This window comes from Solanum stenotomum, unplaced genomic scaffold (genome assembly GCF_019186545.1).
Source record: "Solanum stenotomum isolate F172 unplaced genomic scaffold, ASM1918654v1 scaffold34849, whole genome shotgun sequence".
Lineage (NCBI taxonomy): Eukaryota > Viridiplantae > Streptophyta > Magnoliopsida > Solanales > Solanaceae > Solanum > Solanum stenotomum.
In genome coordinates, this window is record NW_026033159.1 from 19,085 (window position 1) to 41,054 (window position 21,970).

At 37.3% G+C, this 21,970-nt stretch overlaps 1 protein-coding gene across 1 annotated transcript; it reads left to right on the top strand.

Moving 5' to 3' along the window:
* Positions 1 to 18,284: 18,284 nt before the first annotated feature.
* Positions 18,285 to 18,683, top strand: LOC125852401 (uncharacterized). The gene has a single exon (XM_049532140.1). The coding sequence runs from the start codon at positions 18,285 to 18,287 to the stop codon at positions 18,681 to 18,683; it is 399 nt and encodes a 132-aa protein (XP_049388097.1).
* The last annotated feature ends 3,287 nt before the right edge of the window (positions 18,684 to 21,970 follow it).

Here is a 21,970-nt window from a genome sequence, read left to right on the forward strand (position 1 = left end):
GTTTCGAAATTTTCTTCTTTTCTGCACATGTGTCTGGAGCATCCACTGTTTATTATCCACATTCCCTTTTTGTAGGTTCTTTTGGTCTGATCCTGCAAAACAAGTAGATTAATTTCTTTTAGGTACTCAAGTATTTTTGGGTCCTTGAGGGTTAGGATTAACAACTTTTGTTCTCCAAATCCATTTTCATGAAGAAAATTTCCTGCAGTTAAAAGATTTGTGACCAATGTCACCACAAGTATAAGAGGAGAAATTAACAAAAGTTTCATGATGAATTTGAGAGAAAGATTTGTTAGATCTAATGGAGCCATGGTTAGGGGAATTTCTGATGAAGTTAAGATTAGATCTGTTAGATCTAATAGAGCTATGACTGGGAGATTTTCTGATGCTATTCAGTTGCATCATTACTTCTTCTAGTTCCTCTTCTAGTAAGTCGGTTTCAATTTGACTTGCTTCTAGAAGTATTTGCCAGTCCATTTTTTACAAATAGTAACTTGCATATGATCAGGAAGGGTTAGCGTTAAAGCCAGGGCATCCAACACATCAACTTTCTTATTTTTCGTTCTAGGTACATATTGAAGGGTTACATCTCCAAGCCATCCTATCACCTTTTGAGCATAATCATGATAAGGGTGCAATTCGGGATTTTTTACCTCATAACTTCCCAAGAGTTGATTGATCACCAACTCAGAGTCAAAAAAGACTTGTAAGTGTAATTGCTTCATATCGAAAACTATTTCAAGTCCAATTATCAACGTTTGGTATTCAATGACATTGTTGGAGCAACATTGCTTCAAAGTAAAAGAGAATGGTAGAATCTCTTCTTGTGAAGTTATGAACACCACGCCAGCGCCAGCTCCGCCACGATGTGCAGCCCCATCAAAGTATATTTTCCAAGGGTGTTGAATTTCAATATACATCGCATCTTCATCAGAAAGTTGATCAGTTAACTCCCAATCATCTGGTATTGGATGGTTTGTTAGGAAATCTGCTAATACTTGTACCTTCACAACTTTCTGAGGGATGTACACGATATCAAAGTGTTGGAATTGGAGCTAGAATCTTGCTAGTCAATCACTAAGGACAAGTTTCGACATAACAAACTTGATGGGATTTTCCTTAGAAATAAGGCGAACAACATGAACTTGAAAATAATGCTTAATCCGTTGACTTGAGAAGACTAGTGCTAAGCACAACTTTTCAATTGGCGATTAGTTTTGCTCATTTGGTGTTATCATTCTTCTTAATTAATAAAGAAAGTTTTCTTTGCCTTCACTATTCTCTTAAGCTAATAGGGCTCCTACAAACCTTTATTTTGCCGCAATGTAGATTATCAATGGCTTTCCAGGTATAGGGGTTGCCAGAATTAGATGTTTCGCTAGATATGATTTGATACTTTTAAAGGCATCGCTACATGTTTGGTCCCAATTATAAGGATCACCTTTCTTCATGAGATGACCGAATGGTTGGCATCTTTCCGCTAGATTTGAGATGAACCTCCTCAACTAGGCTAACTTTCCTTGGAGACTTTTGAACTCATGAATATTTCGAGGCTTAGGCATCTTCGAAATTACATCAACTTTGGATTGATCAATTTTAATTCCTCGATGTCTCACAATGAAGCCAAGGAACTTTCCAGAAGTAACTCTGAAGGCACACTTCAATGGATTCATCCTTAGTTGATATCTTTAGAGTAACTCAAGCACCATTCTTAAGTATTTCAAAGGATCACCCATCTTTCTCGACTTTACCACCAGGTCATCAACATAACATTTAACATTTTTATGGAGCGAGTCATCAAATATATTTTGCATGGCCCTTTGATATGTAGCACCAACATTCTTCAAACCGAAAGGAATCACCTTATAGCAATAAATACCTTTAGGCGTGCAAAATGTTGTGTGTTCTTCATCCTTTGGTGCCATGCAGATTGATTATAGCTAGAAGAACCATCCATGAAAGACATTACCTCATATCCAGTTGTCACGACCCAGGGGTACCCCCTAGATGTAACAAGGCGTACAAGACCCCAAGAGGCCTCATACAAGCCACTTAGCTTTCATAACATACGATAATAGAAATGAGCGGAAATTTAAAACATTTTCAACAACACTAAAGTTTCATATCAAAAGCAGAAGTCTATTACACTTTGTCTCAAAACCATCTAAAACATAAATATCTTGGGACACAGCCCATACAACAATGTTCAAAACATAAAATGAAAGAAAATAAGAGAAATGATGGCCAAATCCTCGAATGCTACGAGGGCTCACCAATCTGCAAGTCTTTCTTTTACTAAGATCCTAGCCACAGGAATGAGAATCGATATCGCCGGACCCTACATTTGGATAAGAAATGTAGGCAAGAGTATGCATTAGTACAAACATGTACTAAATATGATAGCTTGCATAAACATCAACATAAGCATAAGAGTTAGACAACATAAGCATAAACAATGATCAACATAAGTGAATCTCATCTTAAAACATACTTACGATACTTCCTTGAAGTAACCTTGTTTCATCATAACTATGCTAACTTGATATGAGAAGTAGTCAATTCTTAGTCGTTCTTATTATCCATGGAAGGGCACATCATCGTGTCAATCCAAGCTATCCATGGAATGGTATCATCTCCTTACCAATCCAAGCTACCATGGAAATGTATCATATTACCAATCCAAGCTACCATGAAAAGGTATCATATTACCAATCCAAGCTACCATGGAAATGCATCATCTCCTTACCAATCCAAGTTACCATGAAGAGATCTCATATTACCAATCCAAGATACCATGGAAATGCATCATATATCTCATATTACCAATCCAAGATACCATGGAAATGCATCATATTACCAATCCAAGCTACTATGGAAAGGCATCATCTCCTTACCAATCCAAGCTACCATGAAGAGGTCTCATATTACCAATCCAAGCTACCAGGGAAAGACATCATCTCCTTACCAATCCAAGCTACCATGAAGAGGTCTCATATTACCAATTCAAGTTATCCATGAAGAAGCATCTCATTATGCTAATCCAAGTTATCCATGAAGAAACATCTCATTAGGCTAATCCAAGTTATCCATGAAGAAACATCTCATTAGGCTAATCCAAGCTATCCATGAAGAAGCATTTCATTATGCTAATCCAAGCTAGGTTTTATTATCACAGTTCATAAATTCCTTGATACATTTTAGGTGAGCAAGTCTTTCAACCTAGAATAATTATATGTGAGTAAACCTTTCACATTCATGCATTCAAACATTCATAAGGTAAATCATGTGGGTAAATCCCTTCCACAACAATTCTATCTAAAATCAACAATCATCATATAAACTTTACTCTCAAAGACCTAATAATCACAATTCATCATATATGAGTCAATCTCAAGCAATTCATATCTATATACTTCAATCTCAAAGCAATCTACCATGTTCCTTATCAATCCTATAAGAATACATCTAAATCCATAATTTCCCCTTTCAGGCATAAAACCCATTTACATCAATTTCACCTTAGAATCATGGGTTAAGCATGGGTACATGTAAATTTACCCTAAAAATATGTAATCCTATCAATTCAAGCATAAACAATCATAACCCAATCATTTTAATCAACATTCATCAATACCCACAACATTAGAAGAAAACCCTAACTCAATTGGAGAATTCATCTTTTCAATTGGGGAATCTTAAGGGGCTCCATGGACAAAAGAATTCCATGGATGAAAAGCCATCATACCTTAATAAAAAGGCCCACAAATTCTTGAGTAATGGAGACTTTACCTTGATCCTAGCTTGAACTCTTTCTTCTTCTTCAAGTTCTAGAGAGAGAAATATTTGAGAGGAAGAACTTGAGATTTCTTTTGGGGTTTTGGAAATAATGACTTGAATGGGTGAGTTTTGAGGTTAAAATCACTTATATATGGGTCCTAGGCTTGGGTAAAATGACATAGTATTAATCTAATTAAAACCGGAAAAGACCCATTTAGCCCATAACTTATAATGGACTACCTTTCACCACGTGAGGCTCCACGAGCCGTGGTGCCATCCATCGTCTTGGACCAGTGTCTTGGCAACCACCACTTAACCCCTCTCAACCTAACTCAAGATCACTCCCACTCCCACGGTCTGTGGTGGCCTTCACGAGCCGTCTAGTGGCTCGTGGGAGGGTCATAATCTTAGGCAACCTTGGGGAGCACACTGCCTAGCCACCACGCCCATCACCACGACCCGTGGTCCCCACCACAAGGCGTTAAGGTGATCATGAGAGGTGAGGCAGCTTTGTTAGCTACTGCCTAAGGTCTACAGACACCACCGCGACTCGTGGTGCCCTTCACGACTCGTATGGCTTTCATGGAGGGTTCTAAGGATAAATCCTAGGTTTGTAACCTCTCCTTTGGAGATACTTCTTTAAGTATGTTTTAGTTCATTGGATATGGAGATTGCTACTAGAACCCTTGACTCAACTATGTGAAGGTTTCCATCTCATGAGACCTAACTTTGGGAAAATCTACACTCTACTATGTAAGAGTTTCCCCTTTTCTTGGATAGTCCTCACATCAACTAGGTGTGGTTCTCCTTTCAACTTGGAGCCCGGACCCTACCTTGTGTGACCCTCTATTCCCATTGTCAATATCCACTTGGGGCTTCGAACATACCCTAAGGTTTATTCTATTAATCCTTGATTAGTACTCATGTCTCATGGCCCTTGCTTAGGCTATTAGATTTTGAGGTGTTACACCAATGGTGGCATCAATCATCAACTCTGAAATGGGAAGAAAGAACTCATCTTTAGGACATGCATTATTGAGATCCCTGAAGTCAACACAAACTCTAATTTCGTCATTCTTCTTCTTTACATGAATAATACTTGAAATCCATGTAGGATATTTAACTTCACAATTGAATCCTGCCTCAATGAGTTTGTTAACTTTATTTTCTATCAATGGAACGAAGTCTGACCTAACACATCTCCAGGCTTGCTTAACTAGACGAGCATCATTTATGACTGGCAACTGATGGACTGCTACTTAAGGATTCAAGCTAGGCATTTCTTTATAACTCCAAGTGAAGAAATCCTTATATTCTTTGAGTATATTCACATAAGATATTTCTTCATCAACTTCTAGAAAGGTGCTCAAGAAAGTTGGCCTTGGGTCTTCATTAGTGCCAAGGTTAACTTCCTTTAAGGGATCTATTGTGGTCTCTACTCCTTGTTCATGTTCTGGTGCAGCATCTCCCTCTTTTAGAGGATCATTGTCATTAACAGATATATGATGACACCAGACAATATCTTCCAACTCTTCATCAATCTTCATTTTAGGCAAGGCATTATGCTTACTCTGGATCGTAACATGAGATGAGAAGACTACACTTTCTTTATCTTCCTCACGCTCCTTGGTGTAAACCATAGTTTGAGCTTTTACCTTGAGTTCCTCCTTATATGAAACCATAAGTTTCACTCGTCGCCTCATCCTAGAAGGAATCAAACTTTTGAAATCGTTTTGGATCATAGGTGAAGCAAGCGTTGTCACTCTTAGGTAACTTCTTCGATGCTTGTTATTCTCTTTCTTCAATGGACCTAACCTCTCAAATATAAAAGTTCTTGTAGTTGGTTTTCCAAGTCGATCAAAGACGGAAGGCCTTTTATTGGAAGCAACAAACTCATCTTCTATAGTGATGTAGTTATTGTTGCCCTTCTTATGGAGATGCGAACTGGTAGTGGTTGGCAATAGACTAGGCATTTACGTGCTTGCCTGATTGTATCTTCTAATGGGAGTTTCCCTAACATTGATGGCTCATTAGGGTTGTATCCATCCTTCAAAAATAACTTGTAAGCATTAGGATCAAAACTTTCTCTTGTGCGTTTCATAGAGAGTCCACATCTCGCACTTGATTTTGAGTAACTGTCTTTCTGGGGAGTTTCGAAGACAAGTTTATTGCATCGATCCATCTGATAGGAAGAGTTAGGCCTCTTAATGCATGTTCTTGAAGGTTATATGATTGACCTTATTATTTCTTCACCTTTGGAACGTAGTGAAGTACAGAAGTCAACTTCTTCTTCACAGACATTATATTCCCTTCATTCACAATGGGACAAGGTGCTTTAGTGTCAACTTTTACCTTTTTGACAACCACAACAATTATTTTGCTTGTGATATTATTAGACTTGATTGATTTAACATCATTATATTTTGTCCCTTTGACAATATAACTCTTCAAGTAGAATTTTGCATCATCGAAGTGTGTTTCAACTTCAGTGAAAGGATTATCGACCGCAACTATCTGCCTTTCAATCCCACCTTTGAGATACTTTAAGCATTGATAGTAAGAAGATGAGACAATTTTATTCTCACGTACCCAAGTCCTGCCAAGTAATATATTGTACGAATTCTTTGCGTCGATCGCATGCATCCATGCGATTAATATCAAATCTTCCATATAGATTTCTAATTTAATAGAGCTATGGACCTTTGTTCCCCTTGATTGAATCCTTGTATCAACAAATGACTTTCACTAAGTTCTTCAGTCGTTATGCCGAGTTCCTTCAATGTGTTGATAGGTAGAATGTTGACTCCAGATCCTTCATCAATTAAGATTCTATTTATCTTCTTTTCTAGCACATGACCCACCATATACAAAGGACGATTGTTTAGTGTTTCACCAAATAGAATGTCATTATCTATTAATGTGATTTTTGTATCACAAGCATGTAGTTCTTGGGAAGAAGATTCAATAGGTTTTTTGAAATACTAAGGATACATCATTGATGAGATTTCCCTTGTTGCTCCTTCTTCGTCACTAGGAGACACTTTTGGTGAGGATTCACTCGTTGTTCCTTCTTTGCCAGTAGGAGACGCCTTCATTGTTTCTTCTTTATTAGCATTGAAACATGATGCCTTGACATTGTCTTGAGTAGACTTTGTGCAAAATGAACTTGATAATTATTCCTCTAGAGTCACAGGACATCGGGGTTTTCGATGGTGATGCAGTTTTACCTTTGCGCTCTTTGGGCACTTGATTGATTTTTGTTTCTCCAAATTCCTTATCATCTTCCTTCTAATCGGCTGCTCAAATGATTCTTTTCGTAAGCTTGACTTGTTGCATCTTCGCTTCGTCACAAGAATCCATCCTTCATCACCATCTAATCAACTTGATATTTGTCTTGCTCCAATGACTTCTCATGCGTTTTAGAGATATATATTTGGACCAGATCGAGCGAGATGAATGTGATAGAGATTTTTTTATAACTAGCCTTCTTATCATCAAGGACAATTTTCTTTTCGTTAACTAGTCGCATCACTCTATCCTTGAAGACAAAACATTTTTCAAGAGGATGACTCACAAGTTTGTGATACTTGCAATAATTTGAGTCATCAATTTTTCCAACTTCATTAGGTCACTTCATCTCTGGAAACTCAATGAGCTTTAACTCGAGCAACTCATCAAAAATCTCAGAAATGTCAAAATCCAAGAAGGGATATTATTTTCCTTTCATCTCCCTTAGTGTCGACCTTTGATTTGAACGTGCTTGGAAAGTCGTTTTGACACTTTGCTTCATGCCTTCATTCGTAGTGAACTTCATAGTTAAAACATTAACATTCATGGATTCTTTGTTGTCGTTCTTGGGCACAAATTTGCTCTATTTCCTGGGTTCCTGCTTGTCCCTTCCTTTGCGAGTATCATGGACAAACGTCATATCTTTTCCAATAGAGGACATGCTCAAATCGATATCATGAGCGCGATTAGCTAGATCTTCCAAGGATTTTGGTTTTAATTCCTTGTAAAATGTAAAGAAGCTCTCAGTGCATCCCTTAGATACACATTTCTATCGTAGAAGCTTCACTAAGCCTATCCTTAGAATTCAGGCTCGCGTTCCTCCATCGATTTTATAAAATCTATAATCGGTTCATCCTTCCTTTGGCGAGTATTCGTGAGTTCAACCATGCTCACCGTATGTCTCGTGCTATAGATGCGATTGAGAAATTGGTGCTCTAGTTGCTTGATGAGCCTGAGATTTCGACTCATTTAGGGCTTTGTTTTGATAGTTTTATTGCCCTCAATGCCAAATTTATGAGCTAAACTGATGTTTTAAATGCTAATGTGTAGATCAAAAGGCAAAAGAGCAAAGTAGGGACATCAATGGACAAAAGAAAGAAGAAAAGTAAAGCTGATGACTGCCGAAGACATTTGGCAACTCGCCGAGTAGTCCTTTCGCTCGCCTAAAGTCACAGTGTGCCAAACCTTCAAGAAGAGAAAGTGGTAGAGGTAACATACCCTTGGGCAAACCGCTGAATGGTGTGGCTAAGGAGGCTCAGATCACCTAATATTACAGTACGGTTGGTAAAGACACAAGCAAAATGACGATTAGCAAGGACAAAATGGCGCATCGCCGATCATGTCAGCGATCCCGACCTCGATCGCCCAAGTTTACAACACTTAATAGTGAAAATGCAAGATACAAGGGCGAGTAAAAAGAGCGTTTGGCGTGTCCCCGATTGACTCGGCGACACTCGACTTATACCGCCGAACGACCTAGAGGCAAAATTCTGAGAAAGTATAAATGGATTTTTAAGAAAAGATCAGAGCATCCTACTATTTGTAAAACTCATACTTTGAACGAAAACATTGTTCTTGCTTAGTTTTGAAGCATTTTCGAGTAATTTTTGAATTGGATTTTGGAATTGAAGCTACATTGAATCATTGTAAGGATTTGGAGATTAATACCCAACTATGAAGAAGGTAATTGGTATTGATTTTTTGCTTCTTATGATGTGTAGCTAAAATCCCCACTCTTGTGGGTGTGATAATATGCCTAATTGTCTAATTTAGCTTATGGGTGTTGTTGACACCCAATTTTGACCCTCCATGACAAGAATTAACTTTCGAGTTTCTTTAATTTCAAATGATTTGAATAATTGATTTATAAAAGATCAAAATATTTTTCAAACTTTTTGAAGTTATTTTAGACATTTTTATAGCATTTTAAGTTATAAACAGATTTTGTATAATTGCATATATAATTAGGAATATTTTATAAATATTTAAAAAAATAATAAAAGAAAAAGAGATTTTACTTTACTTTAGTTTAAATCATAATTACAATTTTAAGTTAATTAGTTTATATTCAAATAAATCACCTTAATCAAATTGATTATTTTATTTCATTAAGACTAAAAAAACTCGTTAAATAATTTCTATATATTCGTCTTATTTAGTTTGGACGAGTTCTCCAATTAACTTCAATTGGGCTAAGTTTTAAACCTCAATTGGTTATATTTCAATTGCAAATATAGCCATGTATTAGCTTGAGTTCCAATTCTTTTAAGACCCAAAATTTGGGCCATTTTGTCAGCCCAATTCGCTTTCCAGAGACCCAATCCAATTCCAATCAGCTTTAATTCCCGACCCAGCCCACTCTTTTACTTGACCCGGCCCATTCCAAAGCGTAGAAACCCAGCAATTCCTATCTCCTCTCTCACGATTGACAGCAATGTCAAAAGAACGTCAACAACAACAACAAGGACACGACGTCAACTCAGTAGCCAAACGGAACAGCACACGGCATGTACACGATGCCAGCTACGCGTACAATAGTACGCTGCATTTTTTCGTTGTCTTCCTCTTTCCCCCGACAAACAGTACGCGTAGTACTATTCCAGCGCCGATTCCAGCAGGCAACTTCATCCTTTAAAGCCAGGTGGCGTGATCTCTTCGTCCCTTTATCCTCGCCTCAAGATCGAACGACCCTTGTTGTTTAGCCGTTGGAACTTGTTGACAAATTGGTGAATTTTCGTACTATTCCAGCTGGTTTATTCCTTATCCTTGAAGAATTTTTTTTTTAATTCGAGTTTGGAATCACCCAATTCTTCACCCGTTTCCCCCCCCAAAACAACCCTAGAAATTCCTCCTATAAAAGCCCCTCATCATCATTGTTAGAGGGAGGGACAACTTACATTGAGTTGTGAAAAAAGTTGGAAAAAGTTAGTAAGAGTTTATAGAGGAAAGAATTTCAAAGCTTAAGTCGCATAAGAAATACCCCTCAGCTAGTTTCTCTTTTTCCCTCGTTCATGGGCTGCTAGGACTCATAGGAACTCTTGAAATTCGAAGTCGGTGGTGAAGTCCTCTGTAGCTCATTGTTGTCTTCGTTCGTTGCCCGGAAAGAGGTAAATCCTTTCTTGGCTTCATTTAATTCCAATTTTTCTATGTTGTTCTGTTTATGATATGTTATTGGCTATGTTTGTGTTCTGTTTTTGTTCTAACCTTATTTTGGTCTCCATATGTTAGGATTTGTTTATTAAGTTTTAGCTACTAATATCTCTTTCTTTCTATATGAGCATTATCTGTGTATAAATTCAGTTTGGAGTTAGTTTAGCATTATTTGTGAGTGTGTCTTTCGCTTAATCTAAGCTTAAGATATCTTGAAATAAGAGCTTTAGTCTTGTTTTGATTTTCGCATCTATTTGCTTTGTCTCCAACGTTTTGTTTGCTCGTTTGGTTTGATGCTGGCTAGGATGGCTGAAATACCTTTAGTTATTTTTATTTCGACTCTTATCTTGGTCTATTAATGTCGTTTCCTTTTCAAAATAGGGGGCAGAGTCTTTAACTAATAAATGTGGAACTTGTATGTTGTTTTATCTATGGCTTGTTGATGTAATAGCTTGTTTTTCTTTGATTTCAAGTCCCTTGATCGTGCTACTGCCCGGCATACATTGTTTTAATCAAGTTTATGTTTCGACCTGTCTGAATTATAGTCAAAAGTGCTCACCATTTTAGTTAAGCTCATGAGATGTGAAGTCATGTTATTATCCAGATTGTAGTTTGCTCCAGTTCTTGTTTTGGTTTCAAAGTTATTGCTTATTTCTATTTCCTAGTCATCTCATCTTGTTGGTCTGCTCATATTTTCTTTTCTTAGTCTTTGAAGTCTGGCTTTGCTAAAAAGTTTCAGTACGCGCCTTTGTAGTATATATTCCTATATGTAGTATGTTGCTAGATTTGAGTAACACTATCGCTTAAATTATATGGTTATTGCTTTTAAAATTAGTCACTGTTTTTCAACTTTTTTTCTGGTATACTTCTTTATAAATTGTGGTTAGTCGTATTATCGTGTAAATGTGATTCAATTTGGAGTAAGTCAAACAATGTGTTCCTTACCTATCTTTTTTCACGTGTCTTTTAATTTGGTCATCGTATACACCTCTCTAGTGTTTTGAATATTGTTTAGTGACATAAGGTTACAAGTCTTAACAATTTTTGTTTTAAGCTAATCTGCATAGTCCTAATAATTAGTTTAGTTTAATTATTGTCTCAAGAGGTGGACTAGTATAGTATACATGTTATTAGTTGACATATTAATTCATTAATTTTGAGTGAGTATCGTGCCCTCCTAGTTATTTCTTTGAAATTGTTGTCTTCCAATGTGTCTCTAGTGTAACTGTATGTTAATTTATTAGGATTGTATGTTAGTTTGTCCCCTTTTGAGTTGGTATACATTTTCAGCAAATCAGTGTATTTTTCTGTTTTTATTATATATTAACTCTTTCCCTTTGCTTCATTTGCATGTGAAAACTCCTTCTGAGTTCACGGTGGATTCTTTCTCCTCTCTTTTGCATTTTTAATTGAGCCATTGGCTCAATTCTTCCTCTTTGAGTTGACCTCATCCGAGTCGCAAAAAGGAGGCTAACAATTAAGAGAGTTAAAACCCAAACCGGTGGCAACAACTCAGTAGCGAAGCAGTAATAGTCCTAAAGGGCTGAAATTTGAATTTTTGAACTTAAAGTTTAAGGAAATGACGAGCAGCAGCTGCTGCCTCAAAAAGGCAGAAAAACAATGAGCAGATTAAGGGCCTGGAAGCCCAAATTTTATTCTCTCATTTATATTTAACTTTTTTTATATGGTGTTTGCTATGATCTTACTAACCATTGTCTGTTTTGCCTTTGAACTAGATGAATCCTCCTCAGAGTTATCAATGTTATTTCTTAAATCATATCTCTTGTTTCTTATCACTTGTCAAATCGTTTTAAGTTAGACAATTTAAGCTTATTAGAATAACTTAAGAACCTCTCATGTTCTTTCATAGTTATTGAAAAGCTTTAATCCATGTTTATTAGTTTGGATTAATTGTATAGTTCAAAAACTTGACTATGGATAAAATTTGAAGTTAGGATTATTCTTGAGATTTTGCAAATTATCAAAAGATTTTTATCTAAGTTTCAAACAAGCTTGATATAAGTAACCCATTTTATAAAATTAGCCAAACTTTTCAATCTGTCGGTCAACCGCGTGTTAGCAGATTCTCTAAGATGCCTAAACCCTTCCTTAGAGAATTATTTGAACCCTTACCCAACTCTAGCTTTATTTAAAATGTTTTCTTTTAAAAATTCCCTTTAAAATGATTTTCTTAATTTTTTCTAAAAAATTTAAGTGGCGACTCCTAAATACTCATTTTTTCAAAAACTTAATAAAATTACCAAAGTTGCGAAATGGTTTTGAAACTTTTGTTTTTGAAATCGGGTCGTAACAGGTGTTAGGGATTATCAATTTTATTGCTATTTTGAAGTGGGTTTGATTTATAGCTGAGGTTCAATTTATGAATTGCAGTGAATATTGCAATTCTATTTAGTACTTTATGCTTGCTTGAGAAAGAGGTGTGCAGTCAAGGTTATAAATCAATATTTGTAGTGATTGGGTTGTTGTGGGTTCAGCTCGAGAGAGTGAATTCTATACTTGATTCTACCTATCTAGCTCGAGAGAGTAGATAAAGTGAGGTATTGGGCTTTTTATAGTGTTAAGCTTATCGAGGTTCGAGAGAACTTGTTTGAATCATAATAGTTATTCGAGAAAAAGCTATTGCATCTAAAGTCTAGCCTACCCGCAAAGATTTAGCAAACTTTAGTAATCACTGATCACTCATTTAGCGAAGTTTGCAATTATTTGGTCACACCCCTAAGTACCCCTTAATTACTTGATTACTTCCCTATTTTTCGTAATTGCTTTAGTTTCTAGTTGACATACCTAATCCCCCATCTGACATTCATGTCGCCCCTTTTACTTATTTAATTGAGTTTGATCATTTCTATTCCTATAACCAATTAGACCTCTTTTATAACTTTATAGTCATATTCGCACTTGTACTACTCCCTGTGGGTTCAACCCCAACTCATTTGTTGGGTTTTATACTAGATTACGATCGTCTACACCTAGTATTGGATGAGGTGTAGTTGAACGTTTATCAAAAATGGCACCACTGCCGAGGAGTGGTGTTTAGAATTATCTTATTGAAGTTTGAATTGTGATCTTTTTGTGCTGTAGTTGAATCGACTTAGTACCTTGTGTTGTGAGCTGTTTATGATCAGGTGATAAGATGAGTTCAAATGAAAGCACAATGAACCAACCTGGTCACCAAGATGATATTGGTGACTTCAATCATGCCAATGAATCTCAATTGGGGAGCGTAGGTACTATTCACATACCTCCGGTTGTGGGTTATGCTGCATTCCATGTGACAAACATGATGTTGCAACTCTTGCAAGCTAAGGTGTATTTGGAGGGCTGGATCATGAGAACCCCCATGACCTTATTCGGAATTTTGTGGATATATGTAGTCCCTTCTCGCTCAAGAATATTTCACAAGAATCTGTTCGGCTCCGGTTGTTCCCTTTTTCCTTGATGGTGGAGGCAACCAAATGGTTAGCAGGTCTACCAAGGGACTCTATTACGTCATGGGAAGAGCTTACCGAGGCATTCTACAGAAGGTTCTTTCCACCCTAAAAAATGGTGAAATTGTGTGACAACATCCTGAACTTCAAGCGAGTAGAAGGGGAACTGATTCATGAAACTTGATTGAGATTTCAAAAGTTACTACTACAGTGTCCTACTCATGGGCTTCCAGGTAATGTGATACTTCATTATTTTTACCGGAGTTTAGACTCAGTGAACAAAGGAGTAGCCGACCAGATGGCATGAAGAGGGATAATGTTACAACCATTTGAGGTAGCCTCGTCTCTTCTTGATGAAATGACAAAGATAAATTGGGCATGGTATACTCAAGAAGACCAAGTGTCTCCCTTAAATTTAAGGATGACAAAAGAGAAACTTGAAAAGGAGAAAGAGAGGGATGAGAATATTAGCAAAATGATGTCCCAAATGGAGTTGTTGAGAAAACAAGTGCTAGAAATCATTGGTGAACATAAATAATTAAAAAGAGTGTTTAGACTTGAGGAGGGTTCTCACCCGAACTATTTAAAGTCGTGTGGGAATCAAGGTTGGAATTCGCATAATGAAGAAGAACAGAGACAATACAATCAAGATTGGACTGAACAAAATGACCATTGGAAGAGAGAAGATAGTCATGAAGAGTACCACACACAATCTAGTGACAGCCCAAGATCTAAGGGTAGTTCAGGCAACCTACGAGTGGATGAACTGTTGTTGCGTATCCTAGATAAGGTTGAAGGATATGATGACATGATTAAGGAGATGAAAGCTGATTTATCATCATTGAATAATAGGGTAAATTCTCACTCGGATGCAATCAAACAACTTGAGGGTCAAATGAGCCAACTTTCAGCACAATTAGAACCCAAGGTTTTTGAAAGAGGTGAAGTGGAGTGTGCAACAAATTTGAGGGCTGATAATGAAAAAGATTTGGTAGTTGTGACTCGAAGTGGGAAGATAGCAGTAGGTAATGTGAACGTTAATGATTGGAAAAATTCTTATGAAGAAGAAAAAGACATCGTTGAGAAAGAGAGACCCGGTCAAGCACCGGAAAATGATATGCTCAAAGAGGAGGAAGAGAGTCCTAAGCAAAGTCCCACCGAAGAGTTGCAAAAATCTAAAGAAATGGCTACATCAACTCCAAAGATAGTGCAACCTCTTCCCAAAATAAATCCCCCATTCCCTCAACGTCTCAAAAAGAAAAACGAGATGAATAGTTCAAGAAATTCCTTTCCGTGTTCAAGACACTTTCCATAAACCTTCCTTTAGTGGAAGCATTGTTGTAGATGCAGGGATATGCAAAATTCATGAAGGAGCTGGTCACTAAGAAGAGAAGCATGGACTTCAAAACAATTGAAGTTTATCATAATTGTAGTACCATTATGACTAGCGATGTGATTACAAAGAAACAGGATCCGGGGGCTTTCACGATCCCATGTACCAATGGTATGCTTTAGTTTGCCAAAGCTTTATGTGATTTTGGAGCGAGTATAAACTTGATGCCATATGCAATCTTCAAACAACTTGGGTTGGGTAAACCCAAATCCACAACAATGTGACTTCTTATGGCGGACCGGTCTATCAAACACCTCGTTGAGATACTTTATTACATATTGGTGAAGGTTGATCGATTTATCTTTCCAGCTGATTTTGTTATTCTAGATTGTGAAATTGATGCAGAAGTTCCTATTTTTTTGGGTAGACCATTTTTGGCAACTGGAAAAGCTCTAGTGGATGTTTAAAGCGGTGAGTTAAAGTTCTAGGTAAATGAAGAGGAGGTCACCTTCAATGTGTGCAAATCAATGAAGCAACCTAGTGACATTCATGTAGTTTCAACGATCGATGTGATTGATGAGGCAGTGGCTAGTTTGAGTGAAATGATGTGTATGGATGAACCTCTTCAAGTTGTTCTTTCGAATTATGATGAGACCGAAGTTCAAGGGTATGATGAAGTGGTAGCTGCTCTATCGGTACTAGAAGCCTACTCAAGAAACCTATTGAAACTAGACATTTATCTAAAGAATCGAGAGAGTCCTCCTACTAAACCATCCATGTAGGAACCTCCTAAGCTTGAGTTGAAAGTTCTCCCTGATCATCTTCGGTTTGCGTTCTTGGGGGCGAATAATACCTTGCCCATTATCATTGCAGAGGACTTGCTTGAGTGGCTAGTGAAATTGCTTCTTGAGGTGTTGAAACATTACATCAAGGCAATAGGATGGACAATTGTCGATATTATAGGTATTCCATGTAGAATTTGCACTCATAAAATCCAATTGTATAGTGAATGCAAACTAAGTGTTGAGCATTAAAGTAGACTAAACCTACCTATGCAAGAGGTGGTGAAGAAAGAGATCATTAAATGGCTAGATGCAGGTGTGGTGTACCCTATCGCGGATAACAAATGGGTAAGTCCCGTACAATGTGTGTCCAAGAAGGGAGGCATCACGGTGGTCCCGAAGGAGAAAGGAGAAGTTGTACCTATGAGGCCGGTCACCGGATGGAGAGTATGCATGGACTATCGGAAGTTAAATTCTTGGACCGAGAAAGATTATTTTTCCAGTGCTGTTTATGGATCAAATGCTTAATAGACTTTTCGGGTGTGGATGGTACTGTTTCTTGGATGGCTACTCCGAGTAAAACCAAATCTCTATTGCATTGGAAGACCAAGAGAAAACCACTTTCACATGTCCCTATGGGTATTTTGCCTTCAATAGAATAACATTTTGAATGTGCAATGATGCAGCGACATTTCAAAGGTGCATGCTTTCTATTTTGGCTGACATGGTGGAAGACTCAACGGAAGTCTTCATGGATGATTTTTCAGTTGTAGGTGATTCATTTGAGACATGTTTATCTCATCTTGGGCAGGTCCTTCAAAGGTGTGTAGAAACCAACCTAGTTCTTAATTGGGAGAAATGTTATTTCATGGTCAAGGAAGGCATAGTCGTAGGTCACAAGGTGTCATAGAAGGGATTGGAGGTAGACAAAGCAAAGATCGAGGTTATTGAGAAGTTTCCACCACCTATATGTATAAAAGGTATTCAAAGTTTTTTGGGTCATGCTGGGTTCTATCGAAGATTCATCAAAGATTTCTCAAAAATTGCACACCCATTATGAAAGCTATTGGAGAAAGAGGCAAAGTTTCTTTTTGATGATGCTTGCTCTAAAGCTTTTGAGTGCTTCAAAGAAAAGCTAATATCTACCCCGTTGATCATTATCCCGGATTGGTCTGAACCATTTGAGGTGATGTGTGATGCAAGTGGTATCGCTCTCGGAGCCGTGTCAGGGCAAAAGCGTAACAAAATATTTCATCCAATTTATTACGCTAGTAAGTCGCTAAATAGAGCACAACATAACTACACCGTCACTGAACAAGAACTACTTGCTATAGTATATGCATTTGAAAAGTTCAGGGCATATTTGTTGGGCACAAAAGTGAAAGTTCATATTGATCATGCAGTGTTACGGTACTTAATGGAAAAAAAGATGCTAAGACAAGGTTGATTAAGTGGTTCTTGTTGTTGCAAAAGTTTGATTTTGAAGTAAAGGGGTGTAAGAATCAAGTGACAAATCATTTGTCGCAGTTAGAAACCAATATGACCAACTCTAAAGAAAAGGACATTGTGGCTGAATTCCTAGACGAAACAGTGATGAAGCTGACCCAAAGCAACACCCCTTGGTATGCTAATCTTTCTAACCATGTGGTGTGTGGAATTATGCCTGAGGATTTGAACTCCTACCAGCGGAATTGGTTCTTGTTTGATGTAAAAAAGTACTTCTGGGATGAACCATATCTATTTAGAGAATTTGCACGAACCATATCATTCGTCGATGTGTACCAAAAGAAGAAGTTAATGAAATTCTTAATGCATGTAACACCTCACCTGTTGGTGGGCATCATAGTTGAATGCGAACAACAACAAAAGTTCTTCAAAGTGGCTACTATTGGCTATCTCTATACCGAGACACACTTGACTTTGTGAAACATTACATTCCTTGCCAAAATCAAGGAGGGGTATCAAGAAAGAATGAATTAGCTCTCAACCCTATCTTAGAAGTGGAGTTGTTTGATGTTTGGGGTATAGATTTCATGGGTCCGTTTGTGAGTTCTTTTGGAAAAAAGTATATTTTGGTGGTGGTTGATTACGTTTCCAAATGGGGGAAGCTATAGCATTACCCAACAATAAGGGAAAGAGTGTGGTGCAATTCTTAAAGCGATATATTTTTGCACGATTTGGCATCCCGCGTGCTATCATCAGTGTTGGAGAATTTGGTTTTTGCAACCGGGTATTTCCCTCACTATTGAGAAAATATGGAGTCAAGCACAAAGTTGCCACATGATACCACCCACAAACAAGCGGCCAAGTGGAAGTTTCAAATCGAGAAATTAAAGGTATTTTGGCCAAAACGGTGAATGCAAATAGAACGAATTAGCCTAAACAATAGGATGATTCGCTATGCACATATCGTACTGTATTCAAAACACCGATTGGTCTGTCACCATACCATTTAGTGTTTGGAAAGTTATGTCACCTTCCAATTGAGCTTGAGCATACGGTTCAATGGGATTTGAAGACACTAATATGAACTGGGAGAAGGCTGCGAAAGGGAGAGTGAATCAATTTCATGAGTTGGAGGAATTTCGGTTGAGAGCATATGAAAGTTCATCCCTGTATAAGGAAAAGATGAAGAGGTGCCATGACACCAAAATCCTTCAGCGTGAATTCCAAGTCGGTGATTTTGTGTTTCTCTACAATTCTCGATTGAGACTTTTTGCCGGTAAGCTTAAGTCAAAGTGTCCTGGTCCATACAAGGTAACCCGAGTGTTCACAAATGGGGCAATTGAAATTAAAGGTAAAGAGGGTCCAACTTTCAAGGTGAATGGGCAGCGTCTGAAACTCTATTTTGGAGAATGTCATGAGATTTCGATAATTGAAGTGGTGTATTTGGAAGATGCTTGAAAGCATTTCCACATCGTGGCACGACGTTAAATAAGGTGCTTCTTAGGAGGCAACCCAAGCTTTAATTGTTTTTGAATAATATGAGTTGAATGTGCAGGTATAGGTGATTTTGAGAAGGTATGGCCATTTCGGTGAGCCACCAAGTGGAATGGCGGTCGCGATTTGGCTCGCCCTTTTCACATAAGGGGAGGGCTGCAGTTCTGGAATATTTGGCGAAGCAGCCAGGACACTCGACAATGCTCTGAAGAGGTTTGGCGATCCCAAATTTCACCGCCCTTTGACCACTCCTGAAGGACCGGTGGTCTGGAAATTTTGGCAACGGTTTTAGCATACTTGGCGATGCGCCGATGCTGTTCGGCGAGCCCGATTTCAATCGCCTTTTGGTTCCAACTGGAGAGCCAGTGTTCTGGATATTTTGGTGAGCTGCATACAGTTAAGCGGTGTGCCGAATAGTTCGGCGCTCTCCATAACCCTTCGTCGACTGGACACATAGTGAAGAATCCTCCTGACCCTATTCTTTTCATGCAGTGCTATTGTCTTTCTACTTCTATATTTATTTTGTGTTCTTGTCTTTCTACATTGAGGACACTATAGGATGTTTTTAGTGGGGGATGAACTTGTTCTGAATACCACCTCTTGACGTGTTTGAATATAACTATTCTTTTGCAATTTCGAGTGTCTGTTGTGATCAATACCGATGACTTTAATAGTGCTTTTAATTGAACGACATGAGTGTGCGGCTACGATGAGGCAATTTGAGTCACATAGGTTATATGTGAACTCCTAGCATCTTGTTATGACTAGCCGGTTGTCAAGTCAATCTTTTGTGATGATCATTGCATGCTAGCTAGAAAGTGCAAAGTCTTGGTTGATAATTGCGTCGAATGCCTTGTGTGGTGAGGTTGTGATTTAATGTTTCAAGCACGCTTCTTCCAATTCTAACTGTCAACGATCGTAAATCAATATGAAACCCAACTAAATGAGTTAAAGTCAAATCCCACAAGGAGCGGTATGTGTTTTAAATTCAATTAAGAAGTATCAATGCAGTCTAATCAGCTCTAGGAATAAACATTATCGAAAAAACGTATCAAATTAAAGGAGTGACACGAATGTCAGATGGGGGTTTTAGTTTGCAATTATCAACTACAAGCAGTCACAAACAATTTGAAATACCAATATGGAGAAGGATTCTCGGGATGTGATCGATTATAGGCAAATTCGATATATAGGCAATTGAAACTACTAGTAAACAACTAAATATCAGTGAGTAGGGTAGAATATAAGGGAGATAACTTTCTCTCGAACAACAACCTCAAATCATGTGATTTCTTTCGAACATCAACAAACATGACAATGAAGAACAACCCGCACCTTAATTCATCTACTCTTTCAAGCTAGATGGGTAGGATTGGGTTTATGATTCACTTTCTCGAGCTAAACCCAGCTCAACCCAATACCCACAAATCATCAATCAATAATCTTAGTTCTAAAACCTCTCTCTCAAGCAAGCCAAGAACACAAAGATAGAACAACATTTGCAAATACAATTCATAAATTAATCCTCAATTAATGATTAAACTCACTTCAAAATAGCAATTAAACTAGTAATTAACAATACCCATAAACTAATTCAACTCATAATCACATGATCACACCCACTACAAGAAAAGTGTATTTTAACGACCATGTCTTAACGTAGGGACATATAAGCGGTCGTAAAAGGTGTATTTATAACGAATTTTTTTTTTTGGGTCGGTAAAAGTAGTTTTTAATTTATTATAAGCGAGGGGATAAATATTTAGTCGTTATAAAATATTATTCCGGTCATTAAAAAAATTTAATTAATTTTTTCTTAAAGTTATTTGTAAATTTAATTTTTAATCCAAATATATATATTGTGTTTTCTTTTTTTAACATTTATTGTAGGTAAATTATATTTGGGTTAAAAATTAAATTTACAAATAACTTTAGGAAAAAGGACGCGCTAAGATCTGCCTCTTCTGAAATTTTTCCCTCCAATTTATTTAGAGATAATCTGCCTCTTCTGAACTTATACGTTTCTCATCAGATCCACGGCACAAAGTAGGGTTTCAATTTTCTCTGTTCATAAGAGAGAGCATAGATAACTTTGAATCAAAAGAGCAGTTCTTCATCTAATTCTCTCCTTCAAACAGAGATATCGATAGCATCAAATCTGCAAATCAACTGGGAAATTCCTCCTCTACAAAATCAACAGTAAGTGATTGTTCTCTTCTCTCTGCCAAAACTCTTGACCTCTTTGTATTCTATAACGTTTAATTTGTTTTGGCGTCCTATATGTCGTCTGATCATTCTTACTTTTGGTTTGTGAAATTTAATTTTAAAAGGAACTGATGTGTTGATTTTTTCTTAAGCGGCAACATCAGTTTTACATCCATCTAACTTCAACTAATCTGTTTTTGATTGACTATTCGAGAAGTCAGCCACATAATGTCTTGTAGATCAAACGGGAAGCTGGTAGGTTTTTAGGTATAATTAGGATTGCTAAGATTCGTTTTTGGAATGGTTTCTCATGCTTGCTCTTTATCTCAAATTGGATCAAAATTATAAATTAAACTAGATGTGACGATTTGATTTTTAGCGGCAGCACCAACTTTTAAAATCATCTAACTTGAACTGATCAGTCTTTGTTCTGTCATGAGTTATTTTTTTCGATCATTCTTTTGCTGCTAAGATTTTCCCATAAGTCAGCTAGAACAAGTCGTTCTGATTAATCATAAAGATCGGAGATGGTCTCTGTTCTCATTCTATCAGATTTTTTTATAAGAACAATCTGTTTTGTGTCGTACTTCTTAGTCATCGTATATGCCTGATTGTTTATATAAATCGACAATGTTCTAATTAATCTAGAGTGAGCTAAACAGAGCAGTGATTGGTAGATGGTCATTAGTTTTAGGCATAGATTAGCAGAATACACACGTGTGACCCAATATCATTCCCCACTGCAGTAGATTGTTCATAGCTTTTCATGTAATGTGAGACACCGTATGAACACCTGTTTAGGTTCAGCCATAATATAATATTTTAGGTCTCTTCATGGTACTTTACTGATATCTCCTCTCAGTTTTAAAAAGCTCTAGTGATCTGAAATATACCCTCCTGAACTACTTGATCTATGATCTCTTGATGTCCCCAATATTCCTCATGTTAAGAATCTTCCTAACCATCAAAGAAGCTTGGTTAGGAATTTCAATGTTGTCTAATATGTGCTTCTTTATGTAATATGTATGAACTAAATCTATTGTTCT